The following is a 22,906-nucleotide window of genomic DNA, read 5'->3' on the forward strand; positions in this document are numbered from 1 at the left end:
ACGGTTACTGGCCATGTCCCTGGAATTCTGGCACGCTGCCCACCTGATGCACGTAACCCAGCCCAGGGAGTCTGGCACCACAGACACACATAACCAGAAAGCTTTTACTGGGAAAGAAACAGGCAGATACTGGAATGGAACACAGACGTGTGCGTGCTCGGGGGGAGCTTGGGACACAGGAGCCGCCGCGCAAAGCCCCTCTCCGATTGGCCTGCTCCTCTTTGGCGTGGGAGCCTTGAGCCAGCTCCCCACACGTGCGGGCTGTTCTCCAGGTGTGGGGACCCCACTTCTTTGTTTTGTTAGAAAGCGCAGGCAGGCACAGAATCCCCGGTGGTTTTCTGTCTTAGAAACAGGCGAGTCCTCCTCGGCACCCTGTGTTCACTGTCAGGTGAGTTTTGTGGTCGGCACAGCCCTTATTTCCTTGACGAGCCTCCAGCTCTCAGTCAGTGTCTGGGTTCCTGGGCTAGGCCAGGGCTGGGCCCGTGGATCTTTGTCTTGAGGGTTGAGGGCTGCAGGGCCAGGCTGATGCCCTGGGTCATGGCTTTGGCGGTCTCCTCTCCGGCTCCTCCTCGGCCGCCGCCCTGGCCCTCACGGTGGGGTCGTGGGTCCCACCAGGGCCCTCCTGCCTCCCCGCTTAGGGCGGCAGCACCGGCAGCAGCAGTAGCCGACGGCCATCAGCAGCAGCAGCAGCACGGTGGCTGGGGGGTTGGGGGAGAGAGCAGAGAGCGCCGGAAACTCAGAGGCGAGGAGGAAAAGAACGCCCGCCATACTTCCAAAGAGGCCCCTCTGGGGGCCTGGAGGACCTTCACCAAAGCCCTGGCTTAGTGGTCAGAAATACCCGAGAGTCTGGGAAGAGGTGTGACTGTCCCCATGCCGGCCCCCAGAGCTTCGCTCCCTCCATCTGTGGGTTGGGGTGCCGGAGGCACCTCTGGGCCCTGGTGCCCAGCACACCTGTTTCCTAGAGCAGCATGTCAGGATTAGGGGGGATCCCCTGGCTCCCCCCAGGGGACATCTGCTTCTCCTCCTCTGTCTGGGGGACCACCCAGCCACCTCTGCCAGCCCCGTGGCTGGTACCATGGTCTCGTCTCTCCTGGATGCCAGGAAGAGCCATGGGCGCTGAGGAGACTCTGGGAGCCCCAGCTTACCTGTGAAAATGACAAGGACCGAGAAGGCCACGATCTCCACGGGCTCGGCCTGGGGCAGCATCTGCAGCTTGTGCAGCAGCCTCTCCCCTATGGAGCGCATCTCCAGCGCAAGGTTGGAGGCTGCCATGTTGTGCCGGGTCCCTGCCGGGGTTCCTCCTGAGCTGCAGAGCAGGGAGAGGACCTGGAGTCCCCACGGAGCTGCCTCCAGAGAATCTGCCCTCTCACCTACCCCAGCCTGCAGAACGAGTTTGTCAGGTCTCACCCCTCACAGCCCTGGTGGCTCACAGCTCACGAGGGAGGCAGGGAGCCGGCAGGGCCCCTTGCTTACCGCTCCGCTGTGGCCCTCAGCCCCCACCTAGCTGGCACTGCTCGGGCAAGGGAAGCTGGGGATGACAGTGAGCCGGAGACCCTGCCGCAGGAGGGGTCTGCCAGCCGGCCGAGGTCAGCCACGGTTGCTGACCGTGAAGGAGACTGTATGCTCCTTTGTCTTAGACACCACTCCTAGGTGTTGCCAGGGTGCCTCGGATGGGCATGGCTCCCCTGGCGGCCCCTGAGTGCCTCCCTGGTGGGGACATGGGGCTCCAGGATGCCAGCCTGGCACCCTTGCTTTTCATCATATGTGGGGACAGAAGGGTCGGCTTCTTCCGAGAGCAGGCTCATGGGGGCTTCTGGCTGGGGTCGGCCGTAGTTGAGAGCTGACTGGGGGCAGTGGTCTGAGCCCCCCTGGGGCCCCCCACCTCTCCCACCAGCCTCATTTCTTTACTCATACCGTGTCTTCCTGTGAGAAGGTGGAGGTGACACCGTGTCCTTCTAGTTTTCCCCAAGGGGTCCTCTCTCAGGATGGGACCAGGCGTCCCAGGGGGCGTTTAGCCTCCCTCTCTTGCTGGTTTGGACCTGCCTCTCTGGCTGACCAAGAGAGTCCCCTCCGCTCCCCCCTCCCCCAACACCCCCTGCCCCCGGCCCCAGGTGAGGGGCAACTGAGCCTACAGGCCCCAGGACCAAGAGCCTCCTCCTGTCTGTCGTGCCCAAGGGGCCGAAGGTGAAGGTCCAGGCCGGGTCAGTGAGTCAGAACACATTATGCCACAGACCTTCTTTCCCCTTCCGCCTCCCTGGTGGGCACGAGGGAGCCAGCGCCTCTTCAGAGAGGGATCAGGGACAGCCTGTGCCAACCCAGAATCAGCCTGTTCCCCGAGGCAGCTCTTAGCCAGGGCAGGGCTGCAGGCGGCCAGGGGCCTGAGCCAGACTGTAAGCTCTCATTACCTCCGCCTCGTCCCTCAGCCAGGCACATTCGCCCCCAGGTGGCTGCGGTCTGTGAGGCTGGTCACTCCTGGCGCCGCCATCACAGCGTAGCGTCCTTAGAGCCGCCTTGAAGGTCATCCGCTCCAGTCCTCTGCGCCGCACTTGGCTCCCTGCCCTCCCTCTGGCATGCGGCCTTTGCTCGAGTGGGGAGCCCCCCTGCGGCCCAGCCCGGCCCATTCCTTCTTGGGCAGCTCTGATCGTTAGAAGATGGGATCTCCTGGTGACCTCGTCAGTCCCACCTGTGGTCACTCAGGCCAATTCCGCCCCCTTCCGCCTCACGGCCCTCCAGGGCCTGGACGGCCAGCGCGGATTCCTCCTGCATCTCCTTCCCCACAGGATAACTGCCCTCGTCGGGTCAGGTGCCCCCCCCCCCATAGAATAGCATTCAAATCATCCTGTGTTTGAATACTGCCAGCCTTCTTCCTGCTTTTGTGACACGGGAGTGGCTCCGTTTCTCTGAGTCTGTTCCTTTTCTCGTTTTCCATGAAGATGAGGTGCCCGTCTCTCGAGGCTGTCGGGAGGGTTGAGCACAGGGCCGGGCTCCGGGAGTACCCAGCCCATGTGATTCCCCTCTGGGCGGGGTCCGGCCAGCGCAGCAGAGGCCAGGCGGCCTTTGGGGGTTGTCACACCCCCACACATTCGCTGTCAGTGACCTTCCTCCAACACCTTTGGGGAGTTCCGTCTGTGTCCTTCATGCCCGGGATGTTTGTGGTGTATGAGGTGAAGGAGAGTGGTGGGGGGCCGGCTGGAGATGGGGGGGCTATGTTTTAAGTGATGATGGGGGATAGCAGGCAGGTGATGGCTCCGTGGAGGATTAGATGGTCTCCTGTCAAAGGGCGAGCTCCTGAAATTAGAGCCTCCCAGCTTCTCCCATGCCCCACCCCAGGGTCTGCACATTGCTACAAAGGAGATCAGGATCCCAGTTTTCCAATGTACTAGGAGGCATAGAATTCTAGAATGCCATGGGTCATCCACTCCTGCCTCCTTTCTTTTGCATATGGGGACACTGAGACCAGAGAGAGGAAGGGACTTCACGGTCACACTGCAGGAGTGGGGCCTGGCAGCGCTGCCTCCGCCATCCCTCCGTGGGCGCCTGTCTCAGGCAGCCTGCTCTTCGACGGGCAAGATAAGTCGGCCCAGGAGCAGCCCACAGAGGGCCTGGCCCATGCGATGGGCTCAGCACAGGGACCAGGGCTCTGCGTGATCAGCCCCACCCCACACGGGAGTCTGGAACACAGCTCTCATCACTCACCAGGCCACACTTGCTCTTTGAGAACCTCCTGTGACTTGTCACCAAAGGCAGATCTTGCGAGTCTTTCCGTCTCAGGCTCGTGAACTCCTTCCCAAGCATAAGACCCCTCTCCTCAGGTCACACCAAACAGACCTCCTCCCACTGACCAGTGGAGCAGGTGTGCACAGGAAGGTGGTCCCCTCCCTTGTTCTGGGGCCTCCGGGCATCTCGCTCCCCGGGTTTCCAGGAGGACGGGAGCCCGCCCGCTGGTCCCATTCCTGGAGGAGGGACCGAGGGACCGGTGGGCCGACCGAAGCCGAGGGGGAGCTTGCCCCGGGCTCAGGAGCTGGGCTGCTTTCCCCTCCCCTCTTCGGCTACTTGGCCTGGCTTTTTCAGCCTGATTGGCCCAGGGCCTGCACTGCCTAATGTAGCCATCAGAGACACTCCTTCACAGAGAAGGCGGAGGCGAGCGGGTCGGCGGGGGGCTTTTTCACCTGTGCCCCCCACGCCCAAAGACCCAGGAGGGATTGCAGAGGGGCGCGCCTCCGCTTGTGAGTGAGAGGTTGCGTGGAGACCCTGGTCAGTTGGGGCGTGATCTCCAGAGCAGGGAGGGGGAAGGTGGGGCCGGGCTGAACTGCTGTGCCGGAAAGGCGGGGCCTGTTGATCCGAAGCTTCGCCTTTAAAGTCAGCTGTCCTCCAGGGGTTAGGAAGTCTGAAAGCTGCAGACTCACGCCCAGGGGACCCGGGCCCCACTCTAGGGAGAGTGTCGGTCCACTCCAGCGGGCCACGGACGTGGACAGCCAGGGCCTCTAGGGACTTGGATTGGCCCCAGGGCTGCTCACTGCATCCTGTCTGCAGGAGTGGGGCTGCTGGACACGGCTGTTCTGCCCCAAAGGCTGAAGCCCCCTTTGCTTTTCAGTTGCTGTTTTATCATTTCCAGCTTGGCCTTGAGCAGAGGAGCCTTAGTGGGGACTGTGGGGGGCTGGGAGGGGCCTGTTCTCCTAAGAGGGCGGAGGCACATTCCAGCAGGTCCCAGGCGGGCTTTCCAGCACGCTATTTAAAGCGAGGCCAAGGGGTGCCTGACGCCTGGTGCCCGATATAACCAGCCATCGTCAGGTGACCGTGAGGCCTGTGCCCCAGCTGTTGCGTTGTAGGGAGCCCTGAGTGTTCCCAGCTGTGGCCCAGGGAGGGTGGGCATCCTAGGGCTGGCTGCCTCTTGTTTTCTTAACCTTCCCAGGTTTGGAGAGCGGAGGGCAGGGAAGCCCAGTGGGGCTACTGGTAATTCTCTATATATTTTTCCAGTCTTTCTATCTCAGCTCCACCACACTCCTTCCCAAACTGTACTTTCTGCCTGTGAATGAGGATCTCCCCCAACCCCGTGCTCAGTAGCACCTCGGTTAGAAGCAGCCAGAGCAAGTGGTGGCTTCCCCTGGCCTGGCTGCCTGCATGGCCCTTCTCGACACCTTCGGAGGGTGCTCCCCGGCTGGAGTGGCAGCCAGTGGAGGGGGAAGGTGAGCTGGGCTGAAGGGAAGGCTGGCAGAGCTGGAGGGACTAGAAAACATGCCTTTGTGTGGCACCTCCTGGCACAGAGAACCTTGCAACAGAGCAGGCAGGCCGCCTGCCGGCCCGACAACTGCCACTTGGTACTGAAGCGTCCCTGTTTCCTCTTTGCAGAACTGACACTCCAACTCCAGATGCAGCTGCGTGGGGAGATCCCAGGCAGCGGATGTGTGCTGTCTGATAAGGGTGTGTTGATGGCTCAGGGCCCAAGGGCTTCTTGCCTTGCCCTGTTATTTTGTCAAGGTGGGTTTCAGCCACCCCTGCCCCCTGGGCAATGTCTTGTTGGAGAAAGAACTAGAATGAGGCATAACTGAAGGTTGGGGGAGTCTTGCGGGGTCCGGTGGCCTAACCAGCAAGGCAGAGATGCCCACTGTGCGCCGCGCTTTCTGCCTTGGCCCCGCCTTCCAGTGGGGTCCAGTGACACTTGGACCCTCGGCAGCCCCCACTTCCCCAGCCCCTTAGCTTTTCCCGGGCAGGAGGAGGCACTTCCTGTTGCCGCTGATTGCTCCTGCAGCCCCAGAAGCTGGGCATCACCCTTCTGTCCCCGCACAGGGATTGTGTTTGGGGGTCCCCATCCACCTGTGTCCTCTGGATCTAGGGACTCTGATCCCTGCCTGCCTGCCTGGGCCATCTTACAGATAAGAGCCGGCAGGGGTAGCCATGGGCTCATCACTGCGTCCCTCCCTCACCCGGCGTCTGTCCCCTCTGTGCCATCACTGCTCATTGCTGCCGGGCTTTTAGTCTCCCCAGCCACCAACCCAGACCAGATCCCACAGCCTCTGCCGAGCCAAGAACACGTCGACTGATCCCTGGTTTCCACTTTAACCTGGGTGGTTGTTTTTCTAAGTAGACACTAGCTTGTTCGCTTTGGGGAGAACATCTGGGGGGTTGGGGAAGGGGACTGTAACGCTGGCGTGAGGACAGGGAGGCAGGAGGGGTAAGCAGCCAGCCTCGGCTCGAGACTCTCGGGGCCCTGCCCACGGGAGCTGATCTCAGTGCGCGGAGAACTATCAGCATTCTGATGGCGGCGGAGGGCCAAGTACGGGGCGGGGCAGTCCCTCCCCAAGCCTCACTTCCCCCCCCCCCACCCTGGGTTTAGGGCCCTCATGCTTCTGGCGTGGCATTCAGGGAGATCTGGGGGATCCTGGGGACCTCTGTGGGCCCAGGGAGGAGCACCTGGGCCTAGCTCCGAGCTGAGAACTCTGAGACCCCCATGAGAGGCGGCAGCTGCTGCTTTTGTCCAGGACACGATGGGCAGAGCTGCCACAGGTTCGCATCCTGGGAGGTGCGAGGTGGCCGGGCAGACCCTGCCCTGAGCCTCCTTGCCTGGGAGAAAGCAGGGACTTGATCCCCGGAAAAAGGGAGGCTCAGTGGGCAGGCGATGGTTCTCCCCTAGGCCAGGCCAGCCAAATCCCTCGTTTAAGCCCCCTGAATAGGAAAAGCTTAAACTAACTTGCCGAGTAAGCAGGCACTCCAGGCCCCTCTGCCTGCTCAGCAAGCCAGCAGAGGGCTGCAGCCTCGGCCTGTGCCCCGTGCTGGGTCCCAGCAAGAGAAGGGGGAGCCTGAGTTCGAAAGGGAGGCTCTCCAGAGACTACAACCAAGCGTGTCCCCCAGGACCCTCCTCTCCGTGCTTGTGGTAGATTGTGGCCCTCCACCCTTGAGACAGGGGACCCTGGCGGCTCCCTTCCCTTCGTCCCCGCCTCATCTGTGAGCGGAGCCACTCACCTGGGAGCTCAGGTGCTGGGGTTGGGGGGCAACCGCAGGTGCTGGGGAGCCCAGCAGCCTCCGCGTGCCTCTCCTCCGGCCTCCCCTCCAGCGGGGCTCACACCTCTTCCTTCCTTTGCGGACGCCTCTTTCCTGACCCGCGGCTGCTCCCCGGGTGCCTCTGCTCAGCGCAGCGGAGCTCCTGGCTGCTGACAGCCAGCTGCTGTCTCGGCCTTAGCTTTTTTGTTGTTGGTCGTCCTGGAGATTCAAGTGTCACATTACATGGGGCGGCTGCTGAAGTAGGGAGCCAGTGCCACCGCTGCCCCCGCAGGCGAGGGAATCCCTGCTGGGAACTGGTCCTGCGGCTGCAGGTTCCTGCCCGCTCCCTGCCCCGAAGGTCTGCACGGCCCTCCTCTGTTCCTCCTCCTCTTCTCTCCTCCCTCCTGGCGGGTGTGGGCTGGGCCTGGGCTGTGAGCTGATGAAAGAGGAGGTCGGCTCTCACGTTCCCTGGCAAAGATGACCCCTGGGAGGTTCCACCTGAGCGGTGGAGTCAGGAGGGAGGGAGCGAGGGAGGGGGCCTGCACCCCTCCCAGTTCTTTGCCTCCCGCCCCGCCCTCAGGAGCACCTTTGGGCCCATGTCCCTCAACCCCCAACCTGTCCCTCAGGCAACTCCCTGGCAGGTTCCTCTCTGTTTTCTCCTGGGAAGGAAAGTAAATAGTGGGGGAGCTGCTGGACCACCCAAGCAGTCAGCCCTCTGGGGAGGCATCTTGGGGAAGAACTTGGGAGTCTTGGGAGTGGCCTGGCCTTAGCCTGTTCCTGGGGGCGGCCCCTGGAGGAGGAGAGAGGACACTGCTGATCTCGTTCTTGCCAAAGAGTGTCGGCTGGGGCTGTCTCCACACTCCGGGCCCGGCTGTCCGGGCCGGGCTCCAGAGCCCAGGGGCTGGCTGCTTTGACATTTGGCTGGTCGTGCCACCCCAGCAGACCAGGCTGTGCCCGGAGCAGGACAGGAGCCGACCCCAGCCCGCATCTGCGAGCTGTCAATGGAGCCCTTTGAGTGTGAGCACAAAACGCCAGTGAGTTGGGGCTTGGGGGAGGCGCGGGGGGAAGGAAGCCAGCCTTGTGGCCGCACCACTTGGATGCCAGAGCCTCCCAGAGGCCGGACAGGCAGCCACTGTGCGGTCGCACAGGCTTGAGCCATGGAATGAGTTACACATCGGTTTTGGGTGTGGCGGGAATAGCGCCCTCTGGTGGCCTCCATGCCCTCCTTGCCGGCTCCAGCCGTTCTCTCCTCAGCTAAACAAGGCAGCCAGCCCGGGCTTCCTGGGGGCTGTGTCGCAACCTGTTGTCATTCCTGGAGGCTGGCCCTCGGGGTCCTGGCTCCTCAAAGTGTTTCTTGCAGCCCCAGGCAGTGCTCACGTTGAGAGGTGTTCTGGTTAGAGCAGTGACGCCCACTCTTCTGGTCTTTGGGATGTGGTGACTAGACAGCCCTACCTCTGCTCTGGCATCTCCCCTCGGGTTCCCCCACCCCGTGCCACATTCCTGCTGCAGGAATGGCTGTTTGTAACAGCCCTGATAGAACTGTGGCCCCCCGGGCCTCTGCATCTGCCCCGGTGACCGACTGTGCCCCCAGCCTGGGGGGGTTCATTCTTCCAGCCTGGAAGGTACGACGAGGAAGACTCCAGCCACGGCTGCATCTCCTCGCTGCCCTCACCAGTGCCGGCTCTACGGTGCTGGCCCTGAGCTGCCCAGTTCCTGCTCTCAGGCAGTCCCCCTGGTCCCGGGCTGTGTACACTGGGCTGGGTACACACAGGCTTGTTGGGGACAACAAGGAAGAGGTCACCAGGAGACAGAAGTAGAGCAGAGTGCTGAGGTGGGGTAGGGCCACTTCCTGCTGTTCTCTCCCTCCCTCCCCGTCAGAAAAAAGTGAAGAGTGATAATAAGAGCCGTGTCCTGGGCACTGTGCAGCTCACTTCAGAGCGTCATCCTGGCCCTTATGCAGCCCAAGGGGCCAGTGCTCCTCTTGCACCGGCTTGTAGGCAGGAGTACGTAGGCTTCAGGAGGTCAGATGCTGTCCCCAAGGACACAGCCTCAGCAGCAGAGTCAGCGTCTGCACCCAGAGTCCGTGCTCCTTCCAGGGTGCCCCACTGCCGAAGGATGGAGAGGGGGCTGGGGCCCGGAGGAGTACTCCATAGAGAAGCAGGACAGAATGGGGTCCGTGCCCTGGCTCCTCTGGATACGTGTGTTCCATGACTTTGAGAAAGCTCTCAGCTCACTGCCCTCATCTGTAAAATGGGCACCCCAGCGATGCCTTGTGAGGCTCGCATGAGATGCCTACCACAGTGCCAGACATGTAGCTGTGCTCAACCAGAGTTTCGGGATCGGGTGAACGAACGCTGGCCAGCGTGCGTCCCTCACCCCTTGCCTGTGTTATGCTGCCTGCTCCAGGTGCCGCCACGCTGCCATTGCTAAGTACTTCGGGGATGCGCCCCCCGCCTGCACCAAAGGCTGTGACCACTGCCAGAACCCTGCAGCTGTGCGGAAGCAGCTGGACGCTTTGGAGCAAAGCTGCAGCTGGAGCAAGACCTCCATTGGGCTCTCCCAGGGGAACGGCTTTGACCCTGAGCTGTATGAGGGAGGCCGCAGGGGTTATGGGGGCTTTAGCAGGTGAGAGGCCATGAGGCCAGGGGCCCCCAACCCACTGGAAATAGTCTGGCATTCTCTCCCTGATGCTAAGGCCAGACCAGAGGCGACACAGTGCCGTAGTCCACCCCCCAGCCCTGAGGGCCACACTGGGGCCAGGACTTCGGTGTTGCCCATGAGCTGCCAGGGCCTCAGAGACATCACTGTCCCAGCAGACACGTGACAGGAGGGCAGAGCCCAGACCCAGGACTGCTCATGCCCAGCCTGTCTTCTAGGTACAACGAAGGCTCTGAAGGCAGTGGGGATGAGGGCAGAGACGAGGCCCACAAGCGGGAATGGAATCTCTTCTACCAGAAGCAGATGCGCCTGCGCAAGGTGAAGGGGATGGGGGCTCAGTGGGGTCCAGGTGGCCCCCTGCTCACACCCTCTCAGCCCCTTCCCTGGGGCTGGACTGGGAGCTGTCTTGCTGCAGGGCAGGATGCCTTACGGGCCCTCATGTCATCTTCCAGGGCAAAGACCCCAAGATAGAAGAATTCGTACCCCCAGGTCAGTACAGAGATGCCCCCTGGGCTGGTCTCAGGGTATGGTGGAGGATGCCTCGCTGGGGGGTTGGGGATGCCAGAGAGCAGAAAGTAGAGTGGCAGGACTTGCCTCTGCTCCCCCCAGATGCAGACTGTCCCCTGAGAGAGGCTTCTAGTAGGAAGATCCCCAGACTCACTGTGAAGGTAAGAGGTGGGCAGCTCGTCACACCTGCCCCCCCAGGATCCCCCCACAACCTGAGACTGTTTGACCAACTTCCCTCCCCTGTGCAGGCCCGTGAGCACTGCCTGGGGCTCCTGGAGGAGGCTCTGAGCAGCAACCGCCAGGCCGCAGGTTCCACTGATGGGTGAGTGTCGTCAGGGCCGAGGAGCGGTCCCCGGGCTCCTGTTCCTTTGGAGGCCACAGGAACCCCAGCCCCCGTGGCTTATTTGGGCACCCCTCCCCACACTGGGACTCATCTTACTCCCAGGGGGTGTGAGTCTCCACAGCCTCACCAGGGGGCAGGCTTGGCCACAAGCGAGGGGCTGCCAGGAGCTGCTGAGGGACAGTAAACCACAGGGGGCGCAGACAGTCCAGGTCGGAATCCCTGTGCCCAAGGCCGTTCCTGCCAGGCCGTTCCTGAAGCCATCTCCAGGGTCCCCAGGGGGGATCTAACAGGGAGGGGGCCTCAGGTCTACCTGACACCTTAACCTCATTCCTACCCTCAGATCTGACCTCCAGGCCAAGGCAGTGGACCTGGAACACGAGACATTCCGAAATGCCAAGGTGGCCAACCTGTACAAGGCCAGCGTGCTGAAGAAGGTGGGCACCGGGCGGGGTGGGTGGGGCGTGCTCCGGGCTCTGGGTGGGAGAGGCAGCCTGCCACACAGGGCGCGCTTATTCCCGGGGGAGCCCGACTTCCCTCCTTTCCCGGCTGGAAGTATTTCTAGCCAACCCCGTGTGGACTAGAACTTGTCTAGTGCCCAGGTGCCGCGGAACCCACTTGCGTGAAGCCTGGGCTGGGGGCTCTTGGGAGCTAGGGGTGCCGACCATGGCATTCCCACCTGTCCCTGCCCCAGGTGGCTGAGATCCACAAAGCCTCCAAGGATGGGCAGCTCTACGATGTGGGAGGTGGTGCCAGGAGCTGCAGCGCCCAGGCTGAGCCCCCAGAGCCCACCGAGTATGACATCCGGCCGGCCTCCCAGGTGTACTCGGTGAGCGGCGTCCTGGTGTCCCCCCCAAACCTGGGTCCAGGAAAGGCGCCACGGCCCCTTGCCCTCAGCGAGGGCATAGTCCTTGCTCTCCTGGCATCACAGCCCTGGCCCTAGAGCGCCCCAGGGCAGGCCTTCGCGCTTCCGTACTCTGCCAGCTACGCCTCTGCAGCCCCCCACAGCGCCTGTCTTGCCAGCCCGACCCCCAAGCCTTGTCCCGCCCAGCTTTTCCCGCCCCCACTCCCAGGAGCCCCACCCACGCAGCCATCCCTGGGCCCTCTAGAGAGTGCCCTGGAGGCACCTGGGGTCAGAAGCCTCTCTCCTCCTCACAGCTCAAACCCAAGCGGGTGGGAGCTGGTTTCCCGAAAGGCTCCTGCACGTTCCAGACGGCCCCTCAGCTGATGGAGAAGACGCGGCTCAAAGAGCAAGACCCCCGGCCGGTGCAAGGAGGCGAGCAGGAGCCGTCCGGCCAGCCCCGTGGCCGCCAGGATGAGGACCGCGCTGAGCCCCTCCCTGGGCCCAGAGCAGAGGCCCCCGGGAGCGGTGCTCATTGTGGGGCGCCCTCCCCCGAGAAGAAGGCAAAAGGCCCTTCTCCGGGCAGTCCTACTGCCAAGGCCCGGGTCGGCAAGAAGCAGCAACTCCTGGCCGCAGCGGCCCTCAAGGACTCCCAGAACATTGCCCGCTTCTTCTACCAAAGGACCGAGAGCTCTCCTCCGCTCACTTCAGCCCCAGGGGCAGAAGGTGCCAGCCCTTCCCGTGACGGGGCGCGGGGACCCCTGATGGCCCCAGAGAAGTGCACAGGGGAGGAGGATGGAGCCATGGGACATTTGGCTGCCCACCCCCAGACCGAGGAGTGCTCCGAGGAGGGGCCAAGGTGAGGTCACGGGCAGTCCTGGAATCCTCTAGAATCCCCTCTGCTAACTGGGCCTCTGAAGCTCGGGGCCTGTTCCCACGATGGGCTTCACTGGGCCACCTGGGCTGAGGGCGCGGCTGGCATCTGGAGCTCTGACGCCTGCTCTCCCTTCCGGCCAGTGCCTGCCTGCTGCTCAGAGACCAGAGGCCCCCAGAAGGCCAGCCCACCCCCACAAAGGAGGCACAGAGAGGCAAGCGGCCCAGACCCCAGCAGGTACTGAGAGGGGGGAAGATACCTGTCTACCAGGCTGGTGTCTGCTCTGGGTAGGGGTTTGGGAAAATCATGTCTTCTTTCCACATCCCAGGGCAGATGGGCTGGGCTAGAGGGAGCCAGGAGGTACTGAGGCCCAGTCTTCCAGGAGGGGAGGGGCCAGTAACAGGGAGCCCAAGAGTGACCCTCCACTGTGGCCCTGCCCAGGAGAACCCAGAGAGCCAGGCTCAGAAAAGGCCATGCCCCTCAGCCAAGGTCCCCATCTTAGCTGAGACCAAGGGCAGCGTCTCAGCCAGCGATCGGGGCAGCGTGAAGCCTCAAGGCTCCTGCCAGCTCTTGGCTCCTGGCATCTCGCTGAAGGAGGCTGCGAACATCGTGGTCAAGTGTCTGACCCCCTTCTACAAGGAGGGCAAGTTTGCGTCCAAGGTAGGGTAGGTGCATGGGCTCTGTTCTCCCCTGAGCCTGGGGCACTTGGGTGCAGTGCGTGGGTGGGTAGGGAGCGTGAGCCCCAGTGAAAAGCAGGGCGGAAGCAGGCCAGTCCAGAGGCCCGCTCCCGCTCCCTGGGTCTGCCTCGCTCTTGGGTCGCAGCTGTGGGTCGCTCAGAGCAGGGTGAGGTTCTGCGCACTCTGCTCCTCTCCACTCTCTGTCCCCAGGAGCTGTTTAAAGCCTTCGCCCGCCACCTCTCACACTCGCTGACCCAGAATCCGTCTCCGGGAAGGAGCGGTGAGTGCCTGCGTCACCGGCCGGGAGGTGCTTGTGGGGGCCCTGTAGTGGGGAGACTGGCTCTCACGCTCCCCCATCCCGAATCCAGTGAAGGAAGAGGCCCAGAACGTCATCAAGCAGTTTTTCCACGGCCGAGCCCGGTGCGAGAGTGAAGCTGACTGGCACGGCCTGTGTGGCCTGCAGAGATGACCGAGAGCTGCCCGATGGGGCCGGTGTCCTCCCCGGACTCCACCGCGGCCCAGCCCGGGCCTCGCTCAGTAACGGGGAAGGTGGGCGGCCTGCTGCTGCTGGGACATCGTCTGCTCTCAGGCTCTTCACCCTTCCAGCCATGCCTTGCTTTGGAAATGGGCCTGGACACCTCCCAAATCAAGGTCAGAGGTCAGCCCACTTTTCTCTTTGCTCGCGAAGCCTGAGGTCCTCTTTCTCCTAGCCTCCCTGCCTCCCCGGCCCTCGTGGCTGGGTTTTCTGGGCCAGATCCACAGATCAGAAAGTGACAGGTGGTGTGGCTGCTGCCAGAGGAACAGAAGGAAGGAAGGTCCCTCCACCTCGTGTACATAGCATGTTTTCAGCCGGGGGCGAGGCCCACCAGTCCGAGGCCTTGGGGCCTACTCAGAAAGAGCCCGGTCTGGCCCCAGGTCCGCCCCCACCACCGTCTTCCCTCGCGATGCCAGCCTCCAGCCCGACCCAGGTGCAGAGCTCATGGGAAGACGGGCAGCAGCCAGGCCCTGCTCCCTCTCAGCCCCTGGCCGGGAAGGCCAGGCGGGGCTTCGACAGTTACCAGGGGAATAAAGTCCTGTTGGTTCTCGTGCACACGCACACAGCCCTGTTCTCTCAGGAGTTTTATTTCCTCAGCAGCTGCTGCTCCCGGGGCTGGGCTCATACTCGTGTCGGGCCAGGGCCCAGGTGGGCATCTCCCCCAGACTGGGCAACATCGGACGCCCAAGCCAAGTTCCTGCAGCGCCCACCCCAGGCTCAGGCCCAGGCCCACCCCAGAGGGAGTCTCATGACTCTTTCCCAGTTGAAGTCACTATAGCAGCCCCTCCCCGTGGGCCAGCTGGGCTGTGCTGCAGCAGGTTCCAGAACCAAGCGGTGAAGTCCAGGCCAGACTGGCCTGACAGCACCCAAAGGAGACTGTCCGGGTGAGACTTGGCCAGAGAGGCTTCCTGTCCTCGTCTCTGCCCCTCCCCCACTCCTCTTGGGTGAAGCCCGGCCACTAAGTGGAAGGAGAGTTGCGGTCCAGCAGGAAGGTGATGGTGTGCTTCAGCTCCTGGGCCTGCGCGGGCACAGGCATGTGAGGCCAGGGCTCCCCAGCCAGCCCCCTGCCTCTGCCCCCAGCCCCACCACGCCGGAGCAGTAGGCAGAGGCCTGGGCCCAGGCTCCCAGGCACACCAGGCCTGGGTGAGGCGCTTGCCACCTTCTCAGGGCGCAGAGGCCACCCACCTGCGGCAGCTCAAACCAGATGGTCTGGGGGTTGTCAGCCGAGCCATAGTTGAGTTCCAGGCCAGGGGAGTCCTCAGGCCCCAGTGGGCTCAGCACGCGGAGCTGCTGCAGGTCCCTCAGGGCGATGGAGCAGCACAGGTCCTGGGGGCGGGGAGGGGGGACGGGGAGAGAGAGCGGAGCTTGGTTCCTCTGGGGGAGGGGTCGGTGGAGGTGGTGGGAGACAAGTGGCCCAGGAGCCTGGCCCACCTGAGAGCTGGGGTCCATGAGGATGAGGTGCTGGCGGTTCAGCCCCAGCAGGCCAGGGCTGGGCAGGGCCGGCTTGCTCACTCTCAGCACCATGTAGACAGTGTAGCCAAAGAGGGGCAGCTCACTCACGGCCTCTGCGGATGGAGGGGTAGAGCAGGAGTTCTGACCCCTGGGGCCCTGGGACCTGCCGGACTTTGCCCCCAGGACAGAGGAGAGGGCAGGGCAGGTGGAGAGCTTCCTCAGCCCCTCCACCCTCTCCCCTTCCTTGCTGGGGCTCCCGCCTCTGCCCCAGCTGCCTCCTAGCCCCAGACCCACCTATGAAGTTGATCTGCGCTTCCTGAGAGCTGCATCCTTGCAACTGCCGCAGCTCCTGGCCCATCAGGCTCTTCACAGCGGCCACGTTCATCTGACATTGCAGCCGCTTTGGCAAGTAAGCCAGTAGGTCTTGCCTAGGACACAGCCTGGTCAGTCAAAGCTGGGCATACAGCAGGTGCTAAGTAGATGAACCAGTGGCTGCCGTGGGTGAGACCGGGGATCCAGACACATGAATGAGGCGTGGGTTCTGCCCTTGAGGAGCGTGGGGGGGTGGGCAGGTGTACCCAGCCCCCATTTGGTTAGGGCCACAAAGGGTACAAGTGGCCTTGACCTTGGAGGAGGGGGTAGGGGTGGTCGGGTGACAGGAGGTGTGAGGGCTGTGTTCACACTCACTCTGAGGGGGGCTCCTCGTGGTTCCTGCTGAGGTGCTGAAAGGCAGCCAGCCTGGCAAGTCGGGCATCTTCCTGGGCGCTGACTAGCAGCTTCCCCTGCAGGTAGTCCCGCAGCACCTGAGGGGGGAGCAGTGAGGGGGCAGCTGTGCCCCAAAGCCCCACCTAGTGGGTGGCTCCTGGGCCTCAAGCCCTCCCCCCACCCAGGGAGGGACTCTCCCTCAAGCTGCAGCCGAGGTTCCAACTACCAGCGGCGCGGCAGCGCGGGGCCGAGTGGGGCTGACCTGGCCGTAGTGGGTGCTGACGTAGGTGGGATTATCGAAGTGCAGCGGGGTCTCCCAGCCGAGCCGCCGGCTGTGCAGGCTCACGTCCAGACCCACCACCTCGCTGTTGAGGTACTCCCGGGGCCACAGGGGCCGCACCAGCTGGCCTGCGCGGGGAGCCTGGGTCCACAGCCTGCCCTACCGCCCGGGGCCAGCCCCGCCCACAACCCTGCCAGCCCCAGTGTGGGAGCTGCCTCCCCCGTGGCCAGAAGAGCAGACTTGGCAGGCAAGGCCACGTCCCTGAGTCCAGCCGGGCCACGCTTCCTCCCCAGGCCAGGTGGCCTACCTTCCCCTTTGATGAGGAAGAGGGCAAATTCCTGCACTTCATGGGGGTCCGTGATGCCCATCTGCCCACACATCTCCTCCAGTACTTCTGCTGCCACCTGGACATGCGGACAGGGCCGTGACGGGGGTGCTGGGGAGGGAAGGAGGCTGCAGCAGGGGAGGGATGTCCCCAGAACTGATGCCCATGGCTTCCCTGGGTCTCCCCAGCCCCTCCTCTGTGTCCCTGTGCTCACCGTGAAAGTGTGGGTGTTGGTCTTGTACTCCACACCCCCGGGCAGGTGAATTAGGAGCAGGTGGACTACTTGTCCTTTCTGCCAAAGTAGGTACGGGGTCAGCCCCCCAGTGGGCAGAGGCCCCGGCCCCCCCACCCAGAGGGAGCCCCAGAACACCCAGCCGCCTGCACCCCCCGTACCAGGAAAGCCTGCATTTCGCCTGGGGAGGGCAGCTGCCGGCGCCCCCCGTACTTGACTGTGTGCTGGAGGTGCCCCTGGCAGCGCTGGGCCAGCTCTGCAGAGAGGAGCCAGGCTGGGGTCATGAGCATCCCCAAACCCCTCCCCAAGCAGCCGAGACCCCAGCCTGGAAGCCCCTCCCCCCGGCACCTTGGCTCAGGGCTGAATGCTGCAGAAACTTGGTCACGTAGGGCATCAGCGAGGTTGATGGGGGAAAGTAGCCCGTGAGGAGGCTGAGGAAAGTCCACCCTCGAGCGCAGAGTCTCCTGCAGGGCAGAGAGCCTGGGCTTTGGGCCGGCCGGGCAGCAGCACTTTGGGCTGCCCCTGAGAGGCCCGCCACCGACCCCCGCCCGTCCCCCACTCTCACGGCCGGGGGTGTCCTGTGATCTGCTTGATGGCCTGGCAGTAAATCTCATCCCTGAGGTTCTCCTCCTGGCACAGCTGTGGGGAGAGGAAGGGCAGGGGGCAGCGGGTCCGGGGCAGAGCTGCAGTGCAGTGCAGTGGAGTGAGGGATGGTGTGGGATCTGAAGTCGGAGAAGTCCTGCCAGTGGCGTGGGCTGGGGGCCAAGTCAGGGTGACAGAGGTGACAGGGTGACAGAGGTGACAGGCCACCGTCATCTCTCGGCCTCGGTTTCACTCGGCTTAATAGCATCTGCACAACTGGCCACTCAACTAAGTCGCCGTCTTTACCTGCTTCCAGGCCGTGCTCGGCCCTGTCCTCTTTCTCTGGTCCCTCTGTCTTAGTCATCTCTGCTGACCCTCTCATCTCCTTGACTCCTAAGGGCTGCAGTGCCCTTGGGCCTCTGTCTGCTGATGACTCCCAGTGCCTGCCTCCAGCCCAGACTTCTCCCATGAAGCCCAGACCTTCCACTTGGAAGACTGGGACTTCAGACTTCATGCATCCCCAACAGATTCCTCCACCAGGCTGGCCCCATCCTCACTCAGGCTTCCTGTGGCGACCAGCATTGCTCTGGCCTAGGCCCCCGTGTCCCCCTCGGCCCCTCGCTCTCACACCCCACGTGCACTTCACAGCAAACCCTGCTGCTTGGGGTCCTTCTTCTCCCCTCTGCTGCTGCCTCTGGGCCTGGGCCAGCCACGTCTCACCTGGGATTGTGGCAGGAACCCTCTCCTTGCCCTTAAACTCCCAGAATCGCAGACAGCCGCCAGAGCGACCCCACGAGATGTAAGCCACGTCTCTCCTCAAAACCCTCCAGTGTTTTCCCAGATCTCGAAAAATCCAAGTCCTGACAGTGGACCACAAGGCCTCCCGTGACCCGGACCCTCTGTCCCTCCTGGTCCTCGCCTCCACTCTCCCCCTTGCTCACTGGGCTCCAGCCACACTGGACTTGCTGGGGCCGAGGCTCACCCCCGCCTCTGCCTGTGTGCGTGCCCCCATGCCCTGCCCCCATGCATACGTGCCTCACTCGCTGGCCTTCTTCAGGTCTGCTCCAGGGTCACCTTGTCACCAAGCCTTCTGCACTGAAGCAGCCCCTCCCCTGCTTTATCACTCTGCACAGCACTCTTTGCCCTGGACACGTTGCCTCAGGGTTTACTGAGTGTCTCCTCTAACCAGGCTGTAAGCTCTGCAGGGACTTGGCCTGCTTGGTGCACTGCCCTGCCCCCAGCACGTAGGTGCTCGATAACTAATTTTGGATTCTTTGAATGAATAGTGACCAGGGGACACGGGGTCCCATGGAGGCCCAGGCAGGAGGACAGGAAGGGGCCCTCAGGGCTCATTGACTCCCCACAGCTTCCGGCTCACTTTCCTACCTTCAGCAGCCCGTAGAGGAGATCCAGGTCGTTCTTGCCCCGGGGCTTGGACTGGTCCCCCATAAACTGCATCAGAGCTGCGGGCAGGATGAAAAGCACGGTGAGCTGGGCTGGGGGCCTGGCCCTGGCTCGTGCTGTCGCTGTGCAGGGCCATCTCATGCCTTGCTCTCAGAATGCGTGTGAGCCAGGCGGAGCAGCAGTCTCAGCTGTACCGACGAGGAGACAGAGTTCAGAGAGACCCTGTGGCCACCCAGGGCTACACCAAGCGCACAGCAAGCCAGACCTACCGCTGCCTTCCAGCCCAGACTCCACACAACCCACACCCCCTGGGCATGAGTAGAAGTGGGTGAGGGCCACGTGGTATAGGAGACACCGGTGAGCTTCCCCGACTCGGTGAACTCAAGGACAGAAGGCGACCAGGTGCCTGGGTCCCGGGCACTGCAGACATGGCGACCCAGGACACCGTGGCTACTTACCCTGGAAGCTTCCCACGGCCCGCCTGTTCACGTCCTCGTCACTGATGCTGATGAGTGATGCCTGGATGGGAGCCTGCGGCCAAAGAGGCTGCCTGTGGGTCTGGGGCCACGGGGGCCGGGGGCCAGGTCTGCTGTCCCGGCTCCTCCCCACCGTCCCCCTTACCTTGCTGTACTGCACCAGGCTGGCCATGGCCTTCCTCTTGGCATCTTCACTTGTCTGGCCCAGCCTGAGGGGGCGGAGGGGAGGACAGCCCCGCTTGCTCAGCCCTCCCACCCCCATCCCAGGCTGGGTAGGGAGGGTGCTAAGAGCCCTGGCCCGGTGACTCTGAGCAGGGAGTGTCCCACTTCAGGGACACTGAGGATGGGCAGGCATGGGGCGGGCCCAGGGCACTCACAGAGTCTGGGGCTTCCGGAAGTAGCGCAGGGCAAATTCCTGCATGGTGTAGTCGGAGTCCGTGGGCAGGGTGACGCAGGCCACAGACGGGGACGGGCTGGTGGCCAAGTTGTCACTGTGTGCCTGGCTCCAGGGGTGGGTGGGGAACTTAGGAGCACAGGAGACCTAGCGCCACCTGAGTGTCCCCTGGCCTGTCCAGCGGCCCTGCCCAAGCCCCCGCCCCAGCCCAGCCCAAGAGAAGCAGGCAGAGTAGCTGCAGTGAGCACACCACCAGAAGCCGGGACAGTCAAGAGCTGTTTATTGAGCACCTTCCAGGTGGCGCTGAACTAGCTACCACGAGGGCCACAAGAGAGGCAGACCGCCCAGCCCTGCTGGGGAGACAGGACAAGACATCGGGAGCGGGCAGAGAGGCGGCATCAGACCAAGCGCTGCCCACCAGGCGTGGGGTGGCCCTCCGCCGCTCTGGGGCAGTCGAGCCCTTTCTTTCCTCGACTCCTAGTTAGGCCTCGCCTCGGCGTCTCCCGTCTTCCTCACCTCCGACGCCTTATCCCACTCTCCGTGCCGCAGCTGACTCTTGTGCCGGCCATTCCTCTGCTCCATCGAGAAGGAAAAGTCCGGAGCAGCAGCCGGCTGCACTACGTCAGCAGGAAAGAGTCCGGATCGGCCCCCGGTGGAGCCAAACTGCCAGGCTGCGGGAAGCATCCAAGGACGGTGCCTCACCTCCTGGGCCCTCTGCCCGCCCGCCGGGTGCCAGCCGCCCTGCTTGCCCCGGGGATACCTGGCTCCAGAGCGGCCACCGGCAACAGCTTGATGAGGTCCCCCCGTTGGAAGCTGAGGAGGCTGTGGTCGTCAGTGAGGTAGCTTCGCAGGGCAATGACGTAGCCGGAGTCCTGCAGGCGGGCGGGTGAGCGGCCAGCCTGCTTATGACTCCGTCCTGCCCATCCCACCTGCTCCCCCGTTGGCGTCACTCTCCACCAAGCGCCCCCAAGTTCCAGCCCCACCCCAGGCAGCTTGAAGGAGCTTGGCTGACATCACGGGGTACGACGCAGCGGTGCTGGAGGCCCCCCGCCCGGCGCCCTGCCGGCCCGCACTTGCCTTCCTGAGCTCGCTCAGGAGCAGCTCAACCATGGCCTTGACGGCTCCCGCCCGGACTGTGTGCAGCAGCAGCCGTTCACTCTTTAGGGACAGCTCCAGGGTGGAGCCAGCCAGGCACTCCACGCCCAGTACCTCAGCAAAGCTGTGCAGAGGGTGGGGCGTGAGCTGGGGGCCGTCTCGCTGGCCCACGCCACACCCCAGCCCAGGCTCACCTGTACGAGTGGAGAGTCTTCAGCTGGTCGGGGTGGAAGCTGGGGCCTTGGGTCACCTTGAGCAGTCTCAGCCCCCGGTGGGACACGGCCAGCAGCTGCACGTCGCTGCCACCCTCGCCCTGCCCGGAAGGTGGTTGGCTCACGGACAGGCTCCGGGCTCCCCGCCACCGGCCAAGACACCCTGGGGCTGCTCAGGCCAGTGCTATTCTTCGTTGGTTCCACTGGGGCCCAGCCCACCCCCAGCTCTAATCCTGCTGCGGAAGGCCAAGCTGGCCTCCAGCCCTGGGCGCTACCATCCCCAGCCTCACTGACCGAGACGGGGAAGATGCGGGAGAAGTAATTGGCCCAGTTGTCCCTGGCGGCCACCACGATGCGCTTCTTGACACTGTCCTCAGCTGTGTCCAGGGAGTCCAGGCCCACCTCCAGGTCTCCTGTTGGGCAGAAATGGCCCCAGGCCGTCCTCAGGCTCCCTCACAGCGGGGACCCCGGAGTCTACTCCCTCCCTCTGGGCAGGCCCAACCCCCAGCACTCTGGCTCCCTGACTCCAGGGTCCCTGGACCCTACGCAGCAGGTCTTTCATCCTGTGCCTCTCGTCCTGGGAGATCCGGATGCAGGACTCCGCAAAGGTGTCCCTCAGGATCTGGGGGCAAAGCCAGGCGGTCACCACCAGGTCCTGAGGCCACAGCCCACCCCAGAAGCAGCCACGCATGGAGGAAAAGCTAGAGAGCCCCATAGGCACGTGGGTGGAGCAGGGAGGGATGCCTGGCCTTCCAAGCCCAGGGTCACGTCCACCCGGAGCTCCCACCTGCCTCCCGGCACTAGTTGGGCTGCTGCTCCTCTGTCAGCTGAGATAAGCTTCCCTGAAGGAACACGGGACTTGGGGGAGGGGGAGGGGGCAGCTACTGTAGAACTGGGGAGAACAGACACAAGCATTGGGAGCATCTAGAGGTGGCAAAGGGACAAGCACGAGCGAGCACCTGCTGTGTGCCAGGCCTGTGTTGGGTGCTGTATACGCTTTATTTTTAATCCTCGTCATAAGTCAAAAATGGCCCTTATTCTGAGGGATGTTGGGAGGATTAAATAAACGAAGGCAGGGCTTGAAACACACCAGCGTCCCCGCAAGCGGGGCTGCTCTCCTGCCTGGGGTGGGGGCGGTCTGCCGGTACAGGTCCCAGGTGGGCTGGGCTCTCACCTGCTCACAGAGGAGCCTGAGGCAGTAGGGGTGGCTGAAGTTCTCCCGGGGGTAGAACACCTGGGCGAGGGCAGGGGCGAGTGAGAGTGCGCCCGGACGGTGCCCCCGCCAGCCCCCCTCCCGCCCCACCTCTGCCTCCCGGGCCGGAGGAGGTGGGGCTGGGGAAGTAGTCCCCAGTGTCTGTGTGTGGAGAGGAGATGCTGGGGCCCCAGGCTGGCGCCCCTACAGCCAGCGCCCCGTCCCCCACCCAGGGAGGCCAGGCTGCGGCCCGCCCTCGCGCCCACCTCCTTGCGCAGGAACAACCTCCAGGGGGCGCTGGCGTAGGAGAAGCACACGCTGCCCGAGGGCACGAGCAGCTGGGTGGAGATGCCCTGGTCCCCCATGGTCTCCACAAAGCCTGGCGGATAGAGGGGCCGAAGGGCATCAGGCGAGGAGCTGCCCAGGCCGGAATGATGCAGGCACGGAGAGAGAAGACCCTCGGCCCACTAGGGCCCCACGTGGCCCAGCTCAGTCCACCTCCGCTGCCTCCCTCCCCCCGCTCCGTCCCATCGCCGGCCTCCATCTCCAGCTTCCCACGTTCCCCACTGTCCCTGACGTGCGTGGGCCCCCCCGACCACGTCAGCGGGGTCACTAAACTCCCGACGAGGCCCACGCCCCGTGACGGTCCCTCCGTGCCAGACAGGCCCCAGGGGTGCCCGCGCCCTGCCCCCCGCAGGAACGCGGAAGCTGGGGCTCCTCACCCACGGCTCCAAAGTCCAGAAGCGCGAGCAGCTGACCTCGGCCGTGAGCGCTGAGAGGCCCTTAGGAATCCTGCCCCCGCCCCCCACAAAGCCCACCACCCGGGGATATGGGGTTTCTCACCGTGTGGCTCAGCTGGAGGGGTCGCTGGGTCCAAGGGTGGAGGCAGTGGAGGTGCTGGCGGAGGCGGGGGACTCCGGGCAGTGGGTGGGTTTTGGCCAAACAGCTCTTGAAGGGGCCCCTGCTTCTCCTTGATGGAGTTGGAGGGCACACGCCGTGGCTGGCCCTCGGGTCGAGGGGCCACAGCTGGTGGGGGGCCCTTCCCTGGGCTGGGGGACAGCGTCTGGGGAGGCACGGAGAATACACCCAGGCTGCGACTAGCGGCCAGGTCTCCCCCGGGGAGCCTCAGGAGGGCTCTGGCACGGAG

The 22,906-nt window shown here is 63.9% G+C and overlaps 3 protein-coding genes across 13 annotated transcripts in view; 1 reads left to right on the plus strand and 2 right to left on the minus strand.

Annotated features, from left to right (window-relative positions):
• The window catches only part of RECQL5 (RecQ like helicase 5), a 38,552-nt gene extending 24,577 nt beyond the window's left edge, over nucleotides 1-13,975 (plus strand). The window contains exons 9-20 of one of the 4 annotated variants that reach the window (XM_067716441.1): nucleotides 9,385-9,603; nucleotides 9,855-9,954; nucleotides 10,089-10,125; nucleotides 10,246-10,304; nucleotides 10,392-10,465; nucleotides 10,827-10,920; nucleotides 11,178-11,312; nucleotides 11,642-12,183; nucleotides 12,342-12,435; nucleotides 12,640-12,858; nucleotides 13,086-13,155; nucleotides 13,244-13,975. In XM_067716441.1, coding sequence (XP_067572542.1) covers nucleotides 9,385-9,603; nucleotides 9,855-9,954; nucleotides 10,089-10,125; nucleotides 10,246-10,304; nucleotides 10,392-10,465; nucleotides 10,827-10,920; nucleotides 11,178-11,312; nucleotides 11,642-12,183; nucleotides 12,342-12,435; nucleotides 12,640-12,858; nucleotides 13,086-13,155; nucleotides 13,244-13,344 — 1,744 coding nt within the window. In that variant the 3' untranslated portion in view covers nucleotides 13,345-13,975. Of the gene's footprint in view, nucleotides 1-5,349; nucleotides 5,479-9,384; nucleotides 9,604-9,854; nucleotides 9,955-10,088; nucleotides 10,126-10,245; nucleotides 10,305-10,391; nucleotides 10,466-10,826; nucleotides 10,921-11,177; nucleotides 11,313-11,641; nucleotides 12,184-12,341; nucleotides 12,436-12,639; nucleotides 12,859-13,085; nucleotides 13,156-13,243 lie in introns of those variants that run through there. The other 3 variants (XM_067716444.1, XM_067716442.1, XR_010937598.1) reach the window with 3 other exon arrangements.
• On the minus strand, nucleotides 91-7,739 carry SMIM5 (small integral membrane protein 5). Of its 8 annotated transcripts, none has more exons than XM_067716446.1 (5): nucleotides 6,961-7,738; nucleotides 3,697-3,953; nucleotides 2,406-3,270; nucleotides 1,146-1,380; nucleotides 91-698 (listed from the first exon to the last, which is right to left on the minus strand). In XM_067716446.1, exons 3-5 carry the CDS (start codon nucleotides 2,619-2,621, stop codon nucleotides 589-591), a joined length of 561 nt encoding a protein of 186 aa, XP_067572547.1. In that variant the 5' UTR covers nucleotides 2,622-3,270; nucleotides 3,697-3,953; nucleotides 6,961-7,738; the 3' UTR covers nucleotides 91-588. The 8 variants fall into 8 exon arrangements, with proteins under 8 accessions (XP_067572547.1, XP_067572546.1, XP_067572550.1 ...); XM_067716445.1 differs by having other exon boundaries at nucleotides 2,406-3,953; nucleotides 6,961-7,414; nucleotides 7,594-7,733; XM_067716449.1 differs by having other exon boundaries at nucleotides 2,406-3,953; nucleotides 6,961-7,197; nucleotides 7,594-7,721.
• Nucleotides 13,956-22,906, minus strand: part of MYO15B (myosin XVB) — a 32,576-nt gene continuing 23,625 nt past the window's right edge. Inside the window, 24 exon segments of the mRNA XM_067714242.1 lie at nucleotides 13,956-14,428; nucleotides 14,596-14,736; nucleotides 14,842-14,975; nucleotides 15,157-15,290; nucleotides 15,550-15,665; nucleotides 15,830-15,975; nucleotides 16,155-16,251; nucleotides 16,387-16,464; nucleotides 16,566-16,660; nucleotides 16,753-16,868; nucleotides 16,970-17,043; nucleotides 18,373-18,449; nucleotides 18,849-18,921; nucleotides 19,012-19,075; nucleotides 19,244-19,389; nucleotides 19,777-19,931; nucleotides 20,021-20,132; nucleotides 20,338-20,479; nucleotides 20,550-20,668; nucleotides 20,862-20,980; nucleotides 21,114-21,189; nucleotides 21,742-21,801; nucleotides 22,026-22,138; nucleotides 22,603-22,822. Of these exon segments, the coding sequence (XP_067570343.1) occupies nucleotides 14,369-14,428; nucleotides 14,596-14,736; nucleotides 14,842-14,975; nucleotides 15,157-15,290; nucleotides 15,550-15,665; nucleotides 15,830-15,975; nucleotides 16,155-16,251; nucleotides 16,387-16,464; nucleotides 16,566-16,660; nucleotides 16,753-16,868; nucleotides 16,970-17,043; nucleotides 18,373-18,449; nucleotides 18,849-18,921; nucleotides 19,012-19,075; nucleotides 19,244-19,389; nucleotides 19,777-19,931; nucleotides 20,021-20,132; nucleotides 20,338-20,479; nucleotides 20,550-20,668; nucleotides 20,862-20,980; nucleotides 21,114-21,189; nucleotides 21,742-21,801; nucleotides 22,026-22,138; nucleotides 22,603-22,822 (2,667 nt within the window). The 3' untranslated portion in view covers nucleotides 13,956-14,368.

This window comes from Pseudorca crassidens, chromosome 19 (assembly GCF_039906515.1).
Source record: "Pseudorca crassidens isolate mPseCra1 chromosome 19, mPseCra1.hap1, whole genome shotgun sequence".
Classification (NCBI taxonomy): domain Eukaryota; kingdom Metazoa; phylum Chordata; class Mammalia; order Artiodactyla; family Delphinidae; genus Pseudorca; species Pseudorca crassidens.